Source organism: Pseudomicrostroma glucosiphilum (genome assembly GCF_003144135.1).
Source record: "Pseudomicrostroma glucosiphilum strain MCA 4718 unplaced genomic scaffold BCV69scaffold_3, whole genome shotgun sequence".
NCBI classification, from domain to species: Eukaryota; Fungi; Basidiomycota; class Exobasidiomycetes; order Microstromatales; family Microstromataceae; genus Microstroma; species Microstroma glucosiphilum.
This window is the reverse complement of record NW_020289915.1, coordinates 1274474-1289189: the sequence shown is the minus strand read 5'-3', so window position 1 is coordinate 1289189 and position 14716 is coordinate 1274474. Positions and strand designations below refer to the sequence as shown.

The 14716-nt window shown below is 55.1% G+C and overlaps 8 protein-coding genes across 8 annotated transcripts; 7 read left to right on the top strand and 1 right to left on the bottom strand.

The window, feature by feature from the left end:
• The first annotated feature begins 16 nt into the window (after positions 1 to 16).
• Positions 17 to 396, top strand: BCV69DRAFT_281551 (hypothetical protein). The gene has a single exon (XM_025492025.1). It carries the CDS (start codon positions 32 to 34, stop codon positions 206 to 208), a length of 177 nt encoding a protein of 58 aa, XP_025349732.1. The 5' UTR covers positions 17 to 31; the 3' UTR covers positions 209 to 396.
• Positions 358 to 1795, top strand: BCV69DRAFT_149462 (hypothetical protein). The gene is made up of 6 exons (XM_025489341.1): positions 358 to 740; positions 822 to 879; positions 957 to 1072; positions 1142 to 1198; positions 1262 to 1693; positions 1778 to 1795. The coding sequence occupies exons 1-5, from the start codon at positions 507 to 509 to the stop codon at positions 1439 to 1441; spliced, it is 645 nt and encodes a 214-aa protein (XP_025349731.1). The 5' UTR covers positions 358 to 506; the 3' UTR covers positions 1442 to 1693; positions 1778 to 1795.
• BCV69DRAFT_149353 (hypothetical protein) lies at positions 1609 to 3385 on the top strand. The gene is made up of 8 exons (XM_025489340.1): positions 1609 to 1693; positions 1771 to 1956; positions 2053 to 2152; positions 2236 to 2407; positions 2494 to 2599; positions 2726 to 2875; positions 2982 to 3072; positions 3208 to 3385. Exons 2-8 carry the CDS (start codon positions 1852 to 1854, stop codon positions 3285 to 3287), a joined length of 804 nt encoding a protein of 267 aa, XP_025349730.1. The 5' UTR covers positions 1609 to 1693; positions 1771 to 1851; the 3' UTR covers positions 3288 to 3385.
• On the top strand, positions 3195 to 4791 carry BCV69DRAFT_149314 (hypothetical protein). Its single transcript, XM_025489339.1, has 3 exons — positions 3195 to 3346; positions 3438 to 3874; positions 3957 to 4791. The coding sequence occupies exons 2-3, from the start codon at positions 3570 to 3572 to the stop codon at positions 4369 to 4371; spliced, it is 720 nt and encodes a 239-aa protein (XP_025349729.1). The 5' UTR covers positions 3195 to 3346; positions 3438 to 3569; the 3' UTR covers positions 4372 to 4791.
• Positions 4472 to 5551, top strand: BCV69DRAFT_149971 (hypothetical protein). Its single transcript, XM_025489343.1, has one exon. The coding sequence runs from the start codon at positions 4744 to 4746 to the stop codon at positions 5446 to 5448; it is 705 nt and encodes a 234-aa protein (XP_025349728.1). The 5' UTR covers positions 4472 to 4743; the 3' UTR covers positions 5449 to 5551.
• A 1243-nt stretch (positions 5552 to 6794) lies between these two features.
• Positions 6795 to 8523, top strand: BCV69DRAFT_149742 (hypothetical protein). Its single transcript, XM_025489342.1, has 7 exons — positions 6795 to 7017; positions 7125 to 7203; positions 7306 to 7421; positions 7496 to 7552; positions 7652 to 7750; positions 7841 to 8044; positions 8138 to 8523. The coding sequence occupies exons 1-7, from the start codon at positions 6940 to 6942 to the stop codon at positions 8387 to 8389; spliced, it is 885 nt and encodes a 294-aa protein (XP_025349727.1). The 5' UTR covers positions 6795 to 6939; the 3' UTR covers positions 8390 to 8523.
• Positions 8524 to 8657: 134 nt separating this feature from the next.
• BCV69DRAFT_297852 (Phosphotyrosyl phosphatase activator) lies at positions 8658 to 10376 on the bottom strand (the record flags this gene model as incomplete). The annotated part of the gene is made up of 3 exons (XM_025494163.1): positions 8658 to 9398; positions 9481 to 9858; positions 9945 to 10376. 3 exons carry the CDS (start codon positions 10374 to 10376, stop codon positions 8658 to 8660), a joined length of 1551 nt encoding a protein of 516 aa, XP_025349726.1.
• Positions 10377 to 10614: 238 nt separating this feature from the next.
• BCV69DRAFT_281543 (putative cysteine synthase) lies at positions 10615 to 12302 on the top strand. Its single transcript, XM_025492024.1, has 3 exons — positions 10615 to 11003; positions 11172 to 11348; positions 11448 to 12302. Exons 1-3 carry the CDS (start codon positions 10685 to 10687, stop codon positions 12125 to 12127), a joined length of 1176 nt encoding a protein of 391 aa, XP_025349725.1. The 5' UTR covers positions 10615 to 10684; the 3' UTR covers positions 12128 to 12302.
• The last annotated feature ends 2414 nt before the right edge of the window (positions 12303 to 14716 follow it).

The following is a 14716-nucleotide window of genomic DNA, read 5'->3' as shown; positions in this document are numbered from 1 at the left end:
TTCTTGCCAGATCACGGCCGTGGCGGACTGCATGGTTGCGCAGCGCGAGGCCGACAAGCGCAAGAGGAAGAGAAGACGACACGATAGCTCGAGCAGTGCAAGTGGAGAGAAGAGGAAGCGTCGAGAGAGCACCAGCAGTGGAGAAGGAGAGAAAGGGAAAGTACAGGCAGACTCCAGCTGTGAGACAGGAGATGAGCGTGGTGTATGAGGTCATGATCGCCTCCCACAATGAGCTTGATTCGTTCTGTGCTTCTCTGTCCGGCAATATCATGAAGTCTTTTCCCAGGAAGGCCCCACGAAAGTCTACTGTATAGATGCGGCATACCAGCTGGTATGAGATCGCCGTGTCCGCGCGCCTGACGGAGGGGGTAAGGGGGTCTGGCTGGAGATCGTGTTGAGGTTGGCACGTTCTCTCTTGCGGACCCGTACCGCGCCTCTCTACCCGCCCGCCGGCTTTCTTCGGAACGGGAGTGGTACGCGTCGACGGAAGTGGACAGGGGGCGGCGATGGTCCGAGCGTCATTGCACTTGGTCTCTCCCTCTGCAATGTCCGTCTTCCACCTTCCCTTCCATCCTCACCCCACTAACCCCCCACTACTCACTCGGCATCGCCTCACCCGTCTCTCTGAGCTTCTCCCACATTTCACTCCTCATCGCCGCAGCATGGCGGAAGAGGTCGATGCTGCCGCCGAGGCTGCAAACGTCGGCTTCGACCAGCTGCCTGACGAGATTGTGGTACAGGTATGAGGATTTGCCGCATTCCAGGCTGAATGTGCTCAGCGTTGACCTACGTCCTGCTTCGTGGCTGCCTTGACCTTTCAGATTCTCATCTACTCGGACAACCCAGGATCTTTTGGCCGAGCCTCCAAGCGCGTCTACGGTAAGTGGTATACTAGAGACTGCCTCAGATGAGAATCACCAGCTCAAGAGACTCTTGCGTCCTCTCCGACTCTCTAGACCTTTCCCAGAGCTGCCACACGCGTGCACAGTACTTTCTACGAAAGCATGGCAAAGGTCTTGCCCTCTTTTACGCCATATCTCGAACTAAGATCTTCACCGAAGATCTATTCAGAGTGAGAGCTTCGGCGGTATGACGAACGTAATTTCTCTTGCTGACCTGACGACTTTGTGCACCCGGGCAGACGCTGCTGAATTCTGGCGCAACGCTGTCACTGGCACTTGCCCAAGAGCTCGCAATCGTGAGTACAGCCTAGCTGCCTCCAGCACTACCGTCAGGGCTGACAATGTCCCGCCACGAGCAGAGAAACTTTAAAACTACACCGACTCGACATTACTCCGCCTACGGAGACGAGGCGACAAAATGGGGAAAGTATGCGGATCTGCAAGCAGTCTTGGCGGTGCTGGCTGAGGCTCATAAAACCGTGAGTCGGCTTCTCGTATGCCTTCGCAACGAGAGCCTCAACATTGTGACGTTGAGCTAAGCACCGTACGTGTATCGGCCTCATCGTCCCACACAGTTCTCGGGCCTGCACTTGCATGCTCGCGAGACTGAAGAATACCAGAGGTGGGCCGAAGGCTCCCGAGCTCGCCATGGGGTGTCCAATACTCGACTCGACCCCAACTTCAAGCCCGAAACCCTATTCGAAGAGCACAAATTCGTCCCACTGCCATTTGGGATCAAAGACATAGCCGACTCTTATTTTCAGAGGACGATCGGACTAGCCATTTCCAAGGTGAGTGAAATCACTTGGATATGGTGCAGTTGTGCATGGAGCTCACTCCTCGTTGATCTTGACCATGCCATCTTTAGTGGCCAGATCTGACGGTTTGGCTTGACAAGCAGGAGTTCAACCTTACCAAAGCGCAGGGCGAAGACATACTGTCGGCACTGATGCGCGATTGGGACGTAACCGGAGATCTCAGTGCCTTGGATCAACGCCTGGAACAGATGCACACGTCAGGACACCCGAGTCTGCGGGTCGAAGAATCCTTCGCGGTAAGTGCGCAAGCTGTCGGAGCAGCTCAACGACCCTGCTGTAAAGACGTTCGCTGCTGAGGCCTCTTTGTGACGTGTTGTTAAACCCTCTCGTAGACGCGAGTCCTCATGTCTCTCCGACACTGCAAAGTCGAAGGGGAAAGCGGCTACGTATCCGATGCCCGTCGTGTCGACACAATCAAGAGCGCCTACAATGGTGAGTAGGCAGGACTTCAACGACGACACTCCCACTGATCATCAGCTCAAATGCTTCCCATTTTGCCGCCATATGGGTCGCAGCTGTCTTGCGACTGGACACAAAGGGTATGCTGGACTTCAACTTCCCAGCTCTGGTCGAGAAGGCTATCCTGACCCTTGCTCAGCGGGAGAGCGGCACAGACGCTGCCCGCATCTACCATTTCGTCGTACATGAGACTGACGATACCTCTGGATCTACGAAGCTCGCTAGATGGTGAGGAGTGCCGCTCGAGCTGACCCAAAACAGCGTACCTGTCTGTCTCACAGTTTTCGATCCCTCCTATGACACACCATTGCTAGGTTCGCTTATTTCCTTTTGCGTCAAATGCAAGCTGCGCGCTTCCTCAAGGGCTGCACTCTGAAGTCGGACAGTGCACCCGATTGGACAAAAGCAAATTCAGACAGGGTGAGGTGGGGATGCGATGGTCTGACACAAAGCTCATACTACGCACTAGCTCTTGATTTTCGTCATCTCACTGACCCGCTCTCTGACTGGCCGCGCTCTTGCATTGCATCGTAATGCTTACGTCAGACTGAGGACGATGTTCTCGGCGTTCTGCTTCTCCCGGCCATTGTCGACGACACTAGCGTTCTCGTCTACGCAAAAGCTCACGGTTTAGTCAGCGACTGGCCGCAGTTCCTCGCTCGAGTAGCAAGATGCTTACTGCTTGACCCTCTCAAGGTGAGACGATAGCAATCGAGTCTGCGAAGACTTCTCTGGCAATACCGAACGAGTTGGTCATAGCAACAGCGCTGAGACTTGAAGCTGTTCTCTCACTACCATTCAGGGCAAGCTGCTCAAAGCAATCAGCAAATGGTGCAAAGTTGCCGGCCTATCGCACTTTCCAGCCGTGCTCGCGCAGGCTGTTGAGAGCCATGGTGAGTAGGAAGGATGAGCGATGTCTGTATGACGAGAGCCTACGTGACATTGTCTTCATTCGATCATTAGCCATTCCTGCGGACTTACAGAGGGTCTTGCCTGCTGACATGTGGGAATTGAGCGAATACGGCAAGGAGCGTCGCTTTTATCGAACTTGGGGTTTCCCACGTATCGCGACTGTTCTGAGCTCCACCCAGCACCTCTACCGCACTGAAAGTCCACGAGAAGGCTTCTTCCTTCCTTTGGAACATTACACCGACTTCGAGAAAGAGAGTGCGACATCCGAACTTCCAGAGCTTTTCCGGCTGGGCGTGGCACGCAAGTGCATGAAATTGAACGACTTGTTTGATTATCACTTCGACAGGAACAAACGCTACAGTTATCGGTGAGAAAGCTGAACTGATTTTGGCTGGGCAGACCTCTGACCAAGAATACGCCCATTGCGAACCCGAATCGCAGCAATCGCCATGCACCTCCCGAATATCAAGCACCCTTTATGGACAAGCTCGAAGGGAACTCCCTCGCAATTGTGAAATTGTGTGGATCAAATAGCCCGGCAGCTGCAGTGGTGGTGGATCATGCTGTTCTCAGCTGGACACCCTCCTCTTCGACTGAGCTTCTTGCTTCTCTGATCAAGGCAGGCTGCAAGTTCACTCTGCGACACCTCTACTTCTTCAGTCGAGTGGCCCGAAAGTTTCCGCAAGACTTGGAGAGGAGCTTGTCTACTCTCGGGGCAACGCCGTTGGCCGGCCTGGAGGAAGATGCGGCACTTTTGAGCTGTGTTGCTACCCAGCACATGGAGTGAGTGCCAACCACACTAGTCCCTGGTCGATTTCACACAACGTGACACTGATGCCAGCGAATTACCTTGCGCCTCTGTCAGCGACACAAAGTTAGTGACACTGCAGAAGCATGTCGACAAGACCATCGCGGAGTCCTCGAAGCGGACCATTACTCTCGTATTCGACCACGACGATGTGGGAAGGGTTTGCTGTACCCGCAAGCCCTCTGTGAAATCAGACCTTGAAGACGAATCAGAACGAGACGGATTGAAGGTCTTTTGGCAGCCTTCACCTAAAGGAGAAGTCGACGCAGGACTTGGGGGCAGCGTTACCTCCGATGCCATCCCGTCCGAGAGTACGGGAGGCGTCAACGACTTTCTCAATGCCAGTCTGTCCTCCAAAGACCTAGCAGCACTTCCGAAGCGAGGAGGAGGGGACCTGGAAGTCACCGTCTGCGTTCAAGATGTGATGAGTTTGAAGACAAGACGAGGCCTGCCACGCCAGCGGCATAGGTGACGGTCGATCACTCACCTGACCTTGCTCCCGACATATAGCCTCACAAACTGAAGGAAAACCTACGCCGACAGCTACTCCTCAACGCCCAGGTTGGCTATCGACATGTCAATGCCCTCCTTCACAGCGAAATTTACAAAGCTCAAGTCCGTAGTTCCCTACTGAAGGACGCCCGCGCCCTCTGTTCAGAATACCAGACTTACCTGCAGAATATCGTCAACACGCTAGCAGCCACGATTCAGGCCTTGAAAGTGGTGGTCGTACCTCGCTTCTCCCTGAAAGACGGTTCGGCTGTCGAGAAAGAAGAGTACAAGAGGCAGCACGAGCTTTTGACCGAAATTGCCGCTCTGCACAAGGAGATTGAAGGAAACACTAATGGCACTGAAGAATTGGCTAGTATCTGTAGTACAATTGGCGCGGACAAATACGCAGTGGCACCCTCTAAGAAACGACAGAGCTTCCAGGCGGCAGAGCAGGGTATTTCTCAGGAACTCAAGCGTCGAAAGAAGGGCAAGAAGGCAGAGCCAGGTGAGTACCAAGGCTCGAAACCTTGACTCGGAAGCTGTGATCCGACAAGGTACCTCCAGATGTAAGTCCAATGCCTCTGACGGCCTTGCGCATCTTCCTTCCCTTGTCTCAGACGCTGAAGATGAAAAAGAGGACGTCGATGTAGATTACGAGCCGCCCCCTCGATCCGCCGATGAAGATGGGTGCTCAAGCGTAGAGAGCTCTCAGGGAGAGAGCATTGCCGAAGAAAGCGAGCTGGAAGGCCTCCGAGCTGATGGCGACAAAGATTCCGCGATGACTGAGGCAGAAGACACCGCGATGGCAAGCGTCGACGACTATCAGCCTGTTGAATCTCAAAAGGGCGAGCATACGCCTGCTTCCACTGACAGCGACAGCAAGAAAAAGGGCCCTCGAGGTCCAAAGGAAGAGGCGTTCCTGGCGGGCGACGATGGAGTGCCGACTCAAGGGGGAACTTCCACACACTATGGAGCCGGATCCTCCTTGCCTACGAGCCAGCAGAGCCCCGGAGAGCCTGGCAAGGCCGTTCGTCGAAGTGTCCGATCAAAGCGATGAGTGGCTGGAGCATCAGTATCCTCCCTTTGTCACGGGACCCCAGCTTCCCTACGCATTCATCCCCCTTGTCGATACGGCCCATGAGCCGCCTTCTGAACTCTTCAACACTTTTTCCATGAGTCGCATCCATCGCAGTACAATACAGCCATTCACAAAGCGACACTGAACTCAGAAAGGGAGGCTCTCGGGGTCATGAGAAGCGGCGCTACAGTTGTCCCTTAAGCTTTCCCGAAGATTTCACGCCAGAGATTTCCTTAGACATCCGCAGTAGCTGCTTATCGCCCGTCGATTGGGGAGACAATGAACTGCTCCTGAAACAATGTACATTTGAGCATCCTGCTGAAAGGCTGCAATGGTCGCCATTGATTGACAGTGCGTTTCGACCTTTCTTCCGCTCCGTACCTCGATATCGGACCGGTAGCGCCGCGTCCGGGGCCGGGCAGACGCGCTTCCCTTCCGTCCGTCTGCCCTCTTTCATGAACTCAGAGGTGGAGTGGCCTCGAGTCTTCGTTACCGTCCTCCACTCAAAGCCACTCACCATCATCGACCACCTCGTACCTCGCTCTTCTTCTCGCCAGGATGCCGCTTTGTAGAGCCTCCCCGCCTGAGCCTGGCAAGGCGACGCTGGTGGCCATGCCTGATCAGGTTCTGCTGGAGGTAAATTGGGCGTAAGCTGCTCAAGCTTACGCTCAAACAGGTAGCGAAGAATTCTTCTCAGTTCTTCATCTCTCTCTCTCTTCCGGTCTCTCTCTGGGTCTACAAATCTGGCTGCTTCTGAACGATCCCCTGGACTCCACCTATCCAATCAGACGACGTGCTGATGGAGAGCGCCCAGGGCGCACAAGCTTTTCCGGACCATGAAGAAGCACAGAACACGAGCGGCGTAGAGTGCAATGCCGAGCCAGAGACTTCGTCAATCGACGCAGGCAGCTTCCTCCACCATCAGAGGCGGAGAGGTCGGAGCTATCGCGGGAGGGAAAGTGTTCTCAGATGCCGTCGTTGCAGCCTCCATTCCTAAGCGGAAGCTAGAGCAGGCTGACGGTGAAGCGGTCAAAGCTGTCCGCCACAGTGGAAGAACGGACGGCTGAAGGGAAAGCGACTCCTTCAACTCCTTCATCCCCTTTTGCCCCTCCCTATCATCCATCCCTGATTTTCTCGTTGTCGATATGAGTCTAGAGCCTGAATGCGGGCGACCGACCATCGGTCCGCCGCATTGCCCTCTTGGTAGAATTTGTCCCCAACGGTCTACGCAATGGAAACAGTCATCAACTTTCTTTTCCTGCACTGCCCATTGGTGTCTTTGGTATGCGGAAGAGCTGTAGCCCTCTAGCGTCGAGCCACGCGTCGACGCGAGCCTGTCTGGACAGAGCAGCTCTACAGCCGCCTGGGTGCGTCCGGCGCGCGAAGGCCCTTGCGCCGGGTACTGATTGCTGAAGGTTGTCTTCAGCCTCTGTCTTCTCTACCATCTGGACCCTACCACCTTCCACGACCATGTCCCCTTCCATCAACCCCGCTCCTGGTCCCTTGCAGGGACCTCTTGGACTACTCCCCGACGAATTCTTGGAGCCGGTGAGTACCCCGCTACTTTCTCACGTCATGAGGTCAAGGTCAGCAGAACATTTGCTCTGGAACCTTGTGCTGACAGACGCCTCTTTTCTCTCCGCACCCCGCACCAGATTTGGATCGAGATCCATGCTCTGGACCCCGACTTTCACTCTGTCGAGAACCTGCACAAGGTCTGCAGGGGCTGGTACAGTGAGTGAAGGGTCATTGCTCTATGCTATCGCGAGTGCTGAGGGCCAGTGCTGATCCTGTCCACGCTTTCACACACAACGCTCTGCTTTATCCGAACTCCAGCCCTGTCCAAAGACGTTGATCTGAGGGCTGAATGCTTTTTGGCAAGGAGCACGCCCGCGTACGCAGTCTTCGAAGCCATCGTTTATCCAAAGGTGTTTACCCTCGAGCTTTACCAGGTGGGTCAAGAAGGTCACCTACAGCAGCACACCTCTACAGATCTGCTAAGCCTTGCATCTTCATTCACTCGTAGCTCCTGCGCAAGAAAGGCGCTTTGTTGTCCATGGCTCTTGTCCAACAGCTGTATTCTGTGAGTGCCATCATCAGCGCGTCTCAGGTCTAAGGCACAGAGCTGACCCTTCCACGGACCCCGTATTCAAACCCCTCTGACCTTTACTGCCTCTCTCAGCGATACGTTAGTCGAGACCTGCAAGAGGTTGACTGCGACTGGGGCTTGAACATCAGGAAGGAATGCTACAAAGCCATCGAAATCGAAGGATACGAGCTGGTTCGTCGGAGGCGAGGCTTGCAAGACCGCCCCTACGTGTACTGATACTCAGCCGTGCTCTGCATGCTACTTTCACTCATCATCTGCCAGTACGGAGACTTCATGAACAAGGTCATCGATCATGACCTCTGGTCTCGATGGTACACCGGCTCGATCGACCTGGAGGAGAAGCACATCGAAGCCCTCATCTTGGAACGAAACTTTGCTCCTCTCGCTTTGCCCTGGAAAGACAGCAGGTCAATCAGCAGCCGCTCTAACCTCATGAATATGCTCAGATCCTACGAGATCGCCATTGTGAGCTGTCGATGTGTGGTTGGGTAGCAGTGTACAGTACGGCAGCGCCCGCTGACCAGCAACCTGCTCTGCTTTTGTATTCGCCCATCCTAGCGCCTCCGTATCGCCCGCAAGTATCTTACTATACAACAATTTAGAACTGGAGGGGATCCACATTTCTTGCACCCTGCTGTGCAGCGTCTTCAGGATCGCTTGCCCATTGCGTCGCCTCAAAAAGAGGCAGAGATGTCCGAGACGTTCAAGCTGATGCGTCCCCAACCACCACGCCCCGATACCAATAGCCGCACTACCGATAGACGCAGGGAGCGCTACAGGTTGTACGATTCGCACGATTCGGTTTGGTGAATACAAGAGAAGAAAGTCATCGCGCAAGGACGGTGGACGATACGCGTCGTAGCAGGCCAGTTCCAGATGATAAGCAGTCTTCAGAAATAGCAAGAGATAGTCTAGTTGGGGCTTTCGCACGGGCCATAGGATCGATTGGGCTCAGCTCGGTTGCGTAGACTAGCGCGCAGAATCTTGTCCTCATCTAGCGGTTGTCTCAGAAGCAACAATGAAAATGTACAGTAGACTGGCAGCCATAGACTCCTGGCTCTTCTTTCCCCTTTCTATGTCACCCCTTTTTAGCCCAAGGAGCACTCGTGCCGCCTGTCGCCCACGGAGCAGCCGTCCCGCTGACGGATGTTGCAGGAAGGGGAGGTGGGGCCATGCCTCTGGAAGGGGTGCTCGAGGGCGGTGGACCTCTTCTGGCGCTGCCAAGTGGGCCCAGAGTGGCGGACATTGTCGACGGCGGTGGCATTTCCGACGTAGTAGGACGTTGTGTTGCACCTGGCAGACCGGTTGCTGCTGCTCCTCCTCCTGAAGCCCACGGTGCCCTTGTTGCGGGCTGTTGAGCTCCACTTTGACCAGAAGCGGTACCTCCCACTGCTTTCCCTTCCTCTCGCACATCTCCCACCCCCTCTCCCCCTTCCCAAATCCACCCCACCCCACCAAAGACAAAGTGCTGCACCACCGGTCTCTTGCCCAATACCTCGACCTCCCACATTCTCATCATCCCCTTGTTGACTTTTACCCAATTGGGTACCGAAGTGGAGACGTCGTATAGGAGGGGGGAGTGCTCGTGAAAGGGACCGGATTTGAGGGCGTGGATGCGGGAGATGGACGAGGTGAAGAGGTTTGGGAAAGGTGGGGAGGGCTCCACGGAGGAAGATGTAGGGAGGTAGTGTAGTAGCTCGGCGGGAGAGGGTCGTTTGGAGGGTTTGTGAGATCTGGAGGAGAAGTGAGAGGGGAGGTATGAGGATTGTAGACGGAGTTGGGCTGAGCCGATGATGTAGGGTATAAAGTGATAGTCGTCCTGTAGAGAGTGGAGAGAATGGAGGACTGGTCAGACAAAGCCATGTCATCGAAGGAGCTGATCTTGGACTCTCTTCACTCACCAGTCCCCAGACACCATGCGACCCAGCCGGCTCAAGTGCGTACCGATCCTGCAGTCCCCACACGACCTGTAGATACAGCGGGAGCACCTCCAGCGCCAGTGCCTCCTCTACCTGGGTCGCCTCTTCTACACTCCCGTTCCTCTTCTCCGTACTAGTGCTACCGCTCGCTCCACCCGCGTTTGCGTCGTCCTGCTGGTCGAAGAATCCAAGCTTGAAAAGGAGTCCGAGCCAGGCGAGAAAGGTGACTTCGTGACCGGAGCCATAGTCTATCCGCACAAAGGAGCCGAAAGAGTCGACGAGGTAAGGCGAGAGCTCGGGAATGAAGGGGTGCAGGTGGAGCTGAGAGGCTAGGAGGTCATGATGTAGCTCGTCGAGTTGCTGCGCGCAAGAGGGAGTAGAAGCAGGAGGAGCTGGGCGTCAGTATCGCCTTTCAAGCGATTGTTCTGCCGGCCTTGCCTTCTCACCTCTTCTAGTCTCGCACCCCAGTCTCTGAAAGCGAGGTTGCCAAATCTCTGCGGCGTCTGCTTTGGCTCGATCTCCTCCGTCCACCGAAGAAGTGTCTGCAGCAGCTGAAGGACCGCCTCTATTCCTGTATTCTTCCTGCGTGGTATACTCTCCGAGGAGCTGCCTTCCCCTGATCCGTCCAGCTCTGCTGCACTCCTCGGCCAGCGCGTCTCCTTCCCAACAGCCGCCTCTCCCAGTCTGCTAGCGAAGAGGACTATATCGGCGTACGCTTTTGAATTCTTCCACTTGAGGAGATCCTCGTCGGAGTGGATCTGCTTCTTGGGCGGGGAGATGGCTTGGAGTACGGCGGGAGAGCGAGGGTCGATGCGTGTGAGTGGTGGAAGCGCTTGAGCTGGGAGAGTATTGACTGTTAGGGATGGTGGTGGAGCCATCGTGGTGAGGGTACAAGGATGAAGATGATGGCTGAAGAAGATGGTCAAGGCAGATGTGGGGAAGAAGACCCTTTGCTGCATCGTCTCCTTGTCCTCTTTCCGCTCCTGCTTCTCCACATGGCGCCAAAATCGTGAGCGTGAGCCGTGAGCCTGTGCTGCCCCGCTCCGTTCCGTGCGGCCGCGCAGCGATGGCGAGCGAGTCGAGTCGAGGTCCACTTCTTCGGAAGTACAGAGGATACCAGAGGCTGAGAAGGGGCTGCTCCTTTCACTCCTCTTCGGCATTGCCACCATCAACCTCCCGTCACACCATGTCTCGTACCCTTCTCGTACGAGCTCTACCCAACCTGCGAACAGCAAGCTCATCCTCCACCGCTAGCGCACGCGCCATCTCCACAACCGCTCCCAGCATGAGCAACGCAGCCGCCTCCGCTACTCCCTTCTCCCCTCCCAAGCCAGGCACAGTCAGCGGCTTCGTAGGCGCAGTAGGCAACACTCCCTTGATTCGAATCAATTCTCTCAGTGAAAAGACCGGAGCGGAGATTTATGGAAAGGCAGAATTCATGCAGCCCGGTGGGAGTGTCAAGGATAGGGCGGCTCTTTGGGTGGTCAAGGATGCCGAGGAGAAGGGTGAGTGGGACAGGGTGGAGAGGTGATGAGAGATGGAGAATCTTGGAAGGTCTCTTGAAGGCGCTTCAGCAGCAGTTCTTATCGCCAATGAATATCGCTCACCTCGCTGAAACCCATGCTGACACTCTCCCTCCTCCCTACTCGCCTCACGCCTCCCCCTCTTTCCAGGTCTCATCTCGCCCGGCGGAACTGTGGTAGAGGGAACAGCAGGCAACACCGGTATTGGACTCGCCCACGTATGCAGGTCAAAGGGATACAAGTGTGTCATTTACATGCCCAACACGCAGTCCCAGGAGAAGATTGACTTGCTGAGGATGCTAGGAGCAGAGGTCTACCCTGTGCCTGGTGAGTAGAGGTGTTGGATCGGGAGCAAGGAGCCAACGACTGCTGCAAAGCTGCCGTGCTGAGACGTCGTCTTTTTTTCTTCCCCTCTCTTCTCTTTAGCTGTCGCATTCGACAACCCCCAAAATTACAACCACCAAGCTCGCCGCCATGCCGAGTCTCTCGAAAACGCCGTCTGGACCAACCAATTCGACAACACTGCCAACCGGCAAGCGCACATCGACTCTACCGGTCCTGAAATCTGGGCTCAAACCAACGGTGGGCAATTCGATGGATTCATTGCCGCTACTGGAACCGGCGGTACGCTAGCTGGAACTACTCGATTCCTCAAGGAGAAGAGCGAAGGGAGGATCCAGTGCTGGCTTGCGGACCCTCCTGGCTCTGTCCTCCATCAGTACATCCAGCAGCAGAAGCTAGAGCGTACAGGTACCGGGTCTATCACAGAGGGCATTGGACAGGGACGACTGACAGAGAACCTCAAGCCCGAAGTGCAAGATGGGCTCATCGACGACTCGCTGCATGTACCAGACGCAGACTCCATCCGCACAGTCTACGAGATGCTCCACGAGGAAGGGCTCTACATCGGCGCCTCTTCCGCACTCAATGTCTTTGCAGCGGGAGAGATGGGCAAGAAGTTGGGCAAGGGAAAGAAGATTGTGACGATCATCTGCGATGGAGCATACAGGTATCAGAATCGCCTCTTTTCACGAAAGTGGCTGCAGGAGAAGGGATTGCTAGAGGCAGTGCCGAAGCACTTGGAAAAGTACATTGTCTTGCCGTGAGAGGGCGCGCGCTGATAGAGGCGCAGGGAAGGTGGGAGAGAGGGGAGAGGAGGGAGGCAGAATGTAGGTGGTACAGAGCTCTACCCGCTCTCGAAATCTGCTCGATGTCACCATCAGTCTCGCAATCGATGGGCTTGATCAAAGAATTGCTCCAAAGTCAGGGCTGTCCATGTAGCCCGTGTTGGATTCATGCAGCGCCTGCTCGTTCAACTACAGTGGTAATGGGGATTGGGGTCGTCGTCAGCTTGTTGTGTGGCATCAGTCTGTATCAGGTGGCGCCTCAGTACTCACCTTGTTCCTGAGGGGCCTAGGAATTAGTCTGTGCGCCTCTCGTAGCAGAAAGTCCACCTGTCCCAGCACCCGCGGAGCAGCTAACCCTGCTGCGCCACCTCAGCAGCTTGGCGGTGGATCTCTTGACTGCTGTCAACCCAAGCCCCCGCCGCTTCCCAGATTTCTTGGCCTGGAATGACTCTCTGCGTTGTCGGAGGGGCTGCGCTGCTGCGAGCTGCTTGAGGAATGTCTGCTGAAGAGTGTCGGTCGTTGCCATTTCTCGCTGGCGGGACAGGGGTAGAAGAGGCTTTTTTTCGGACACTGGTGTCGCTGGTACGCTCGTCGGCAAGTCATTGATGTACGCCGTTTGCGTGGGCGTGCCATGCGGGTACCCGCCGGGAGCTGACGAGGGAAAGGCAAACAGGGCCGTCTGAGGAGCCAGATTGGATCTTGGGGGCCCAGGCTACTGAGCAGCGAGAGTAGACGGACGAGATGATCCAGGCTGCTGAGCAGCGGAAGGAAATGGATCAGGCTGCTGGGAGCCACTGGCAGACATGTGGATGTTGCAGTTGTTGAGTGTTATGAGAGCGGGACCGGCAAAGTGTGCAGGCATCTTCACAATGGTAGTTGTCGTGGATGTCGTTGTGTTCACGAATGAACGGTCGTCGGGTCCATCTGGTGACGGGCCGAGGGGAGGCTGTCCAGATGACATTATGATTCCGAATGACAATGGGAAGACTGGGATATAAGAGCGCTGGTGGGGTTGAAAAGAGGGTGAATGAGTACAGGTAAGTGGAAAAGAGGTGAAGCGGACGACGGGCTTACGCTTGTCCTTCCTGCTATACAGAGTCAGCAAGACAGCCCCCTTCGATGCATTTCCTCTCCAAATCATCGAAGATTGCGCTGTGTTCCGGCGTGGTAAATTGGAGCATCAGCTTGAACGAGCTAGACTGAAGGTAAGCCTTGACAGGTCTGAACACGCCGGGGTGTCATAGAGTGAGCAAGTCTACCCCACCAGAGACTACAATTGAAGCATTTCCCGTCTACAGTACAGCACTCGTGACGTCTATTGAGAGAGATAGCATGAGACATAATCCACAGTGATCAGCTGCACGTCAAACAACAGACCTAGATGCTCTCTCAGCCGTTGCGTATCTACTGACCTGCGGTACTGGCTGATCGGCGCGAGCGATGCATTCAGGTGAAGTGCTCCTCAGGAAATCGAGCATGGGCTAGTCGTGGTGGCATGCCTCACGTCACATACGCGAGCGGACACACAAGAGTGTGCAACTAGAGCTATGGCATCGAATAGATGAGGCAGATTGCAGGTGAGAAGGTCAGTAATCTTTGTCTTGCGATCTTACATCGACTGCGTGCTTATGACGGTAGAGGGGAAAACTTACCTTTTGATGCTATGGCTGACGCACTTGCTCAGATACGTAGTAATATTATGGTGTGATGAACTTCTTGATCTGAGCTCTGCCGCAGTAAATAGAGAGGGTCTCGAAGTCCTGAGTACAGCTTGAGTTAAAGGCGTACTTGTGGTATGAGGTCCAGACTCGAGTAAGAGCGAGGGTGTAGTATGATGGTCGATGCCCAGCACGCAGCACAGTCTGAGTCGAGGTAAGATTGAAGATTGATGGTAGTCAGCAGTGAAGACCTCACTTGTGTATCGCAGTCGCAACGCACACTCACCACTTCTGAAAGACTTGCGAACATCGAATGTAGAAGAGCGAAGGTTGAAAGAGAAGCTTGCTCATGGTGTCGGCTGAGCACTTGCTCTCTATGCGGATGTTGACGAAAGTTGGGGGTACAAGATGAGTGCTCAAAGGAGGTAGAAGCATGGCTGAGAGCCAGTGTGATCGTATGGGGTGAAGAGGCTTGTCGCTTGCAGTGGTGACTTGTAGAGAGAAGAGAATGTGAGGGAGGTGGGAGAAAAGGGGCAAGGGGGAAAAAGAATGTGACGACTATAAGAGGTTCGAGAGAGGGCGTCAGGACGAGGCGAAAATTTCTCGTGCCTTCGTCAGGCACAGAGGCGAGAATGGTTGCTCCCAGGCAGGGCGACGGACCTCACCGGTATGAGTAGACTGTGACTGCCGTTGTGCCTCTTCCTCGGAGAGCAAAAGATTTCCACCGTCACATGTAATGATCTGTTCTGCCTCAAGAGGAGTCGTGCCTTGTGCAACGACCTAAGGGAAGAAGAGTAGTAGCGAGCCGCAGAGTCCCGTAGACAGAGTGCTGAGTGAAGCGGTGGCGACGCCGGGTTGCAGTACTGCTGTGAGGCTGGCTGGTGCGCAGCAAGAGGGAATCACCTTCGTC

What these genes read in the sequence shown, in the direction of transcription:
- BCV69DRAFT_149971 (XM_025489343.1), top strand. Translation starts at nt 4,744, where the DNA reads ATGGCACTGAAGAATTGGCTAGTATCTGTAGTACAATTGGCGCGGACA.
- BCV69DRAFT_149462 (XM_025489341.1), top strand. Translation starts at nt 507, where the DNA reads ATGGTCCGAGCGTCATTGCACTTGGTCTCTCCCTCTGCAATGTCCGTC. An exon ending in CTGACGAGATTGTGGTACAG is followed by an intron (nt 741 to 821) that starts GTATGAGGATTT and finishes TTGACCTTTCAG; the next exon opens with ATTCTCATCTACTCGGACAA. An exon ending in TCACCGAAGATCTATTCAGA is followed by an intron (nt 1,073 to 1,141) that starts GTGAGAGCTTCG and finishes GCACCCGGGCAG; the next exon opens with ACGCTGCTGAATTCTGGCGC.
- BCV69DRAFT_149353 (XM_025489340.1), top strand. Translation starts at nt 1,852, where the DNA reads ATGCGCGATTGGGACGTAACCGGAGATCTCAGTGCCTTGGATCAACGC. An exon ending in TCTACGAAGCTCGCTAGATG is followed by an intron (nt 2,408 to 2,493) that starts GTGAGGAGTGCC and finishes CACCATTGCTAG; the next exon opens with GTTCGCTTATTTCCTTTTGC. An exon ending in TACTGCTTGACCCTCTCAAG is followed by an intron (nt 2,876 to 2,981) that starts GTGAGACGATAG and finishes ACTACCATTCAG; the next exon opens with GGCAAGCTGCTCAAAGCAAT.
- BCV69DRAFT_281543 (XM_025492024.1), top strand. Translation starts at nt 10,685, where the DNA reads ATGTCTCGTACCCTTCTCGTACGAGCTCTACCCAACCTGCGAACAGCA. An exon ending in CAAGGATGCCGAGGAGAAGG is followed by an intron (nt 11,004 to 11,171) that starts GTGAGTGGGACA and finishes CCCTCTTTCCAG; the next exon opens with GTCTCATCTCGCCCGGCGGA. An exon ending in AGAGGTCTACCCTGTGCCTG is followed by an intron (nt 11,349 to 11,447) that starts GTGAGTAGAGGT and finishes TCTTCTCTTTAG; the next exon opens with CTGTCGCATTCGACAACCCC.
- BCV69DRAFT_281551 (XM_025492025.1), top strand. Translation starts at nt 32, where the DNA reads ATGGTTGCGCAGCGCGAGGCCGACAAGCGCAAGAGGAAGAGAAGACGA.
- BCV69DRAFT_149742 (XM_025489342.1), top strand. Translation starts at nt 6,940, where the DNA reads ATGTCCCCTTCCATCAACCCCGCTCCTGGTCCCTTGCAGGGACCTCTT. An exon ending in CCGACGAATTCTTGGAGCCG is followed by an intron (nt 7,018 to 7,124) that starts GTGAGTACCCCG and finishes ACCCCGCACCAG; the next exon opens with ATTTGGATCGAGATCCATGC. An exon ending in GATCCTACGAGATCGCCATT is followed by an intron (nt 8,045 to 8,137) that starts GTGAGCTGTCGA and finishes CGCCCATCCTAG; the next exon opens with CGCCTCCGTATCGCCCGCAA.
- BCV69DRAFT_149314 (XM_025489339.1), top strand. Translation starts at nt 3,570, where the DNA reads ATGGACAAGCTCGAAGGGAACTCCCTCGCAATTGTGAAATTGTGTGGA. An exon ending in GTTGCTACCCAGCACATGGA is followed by an intron (nt 3,875 to 3,956) that starts GTGAGTGCCAAC and finishes CGCCTCTGTCAG; the next exon opens with CGACACAAAGTTAGTGACAC.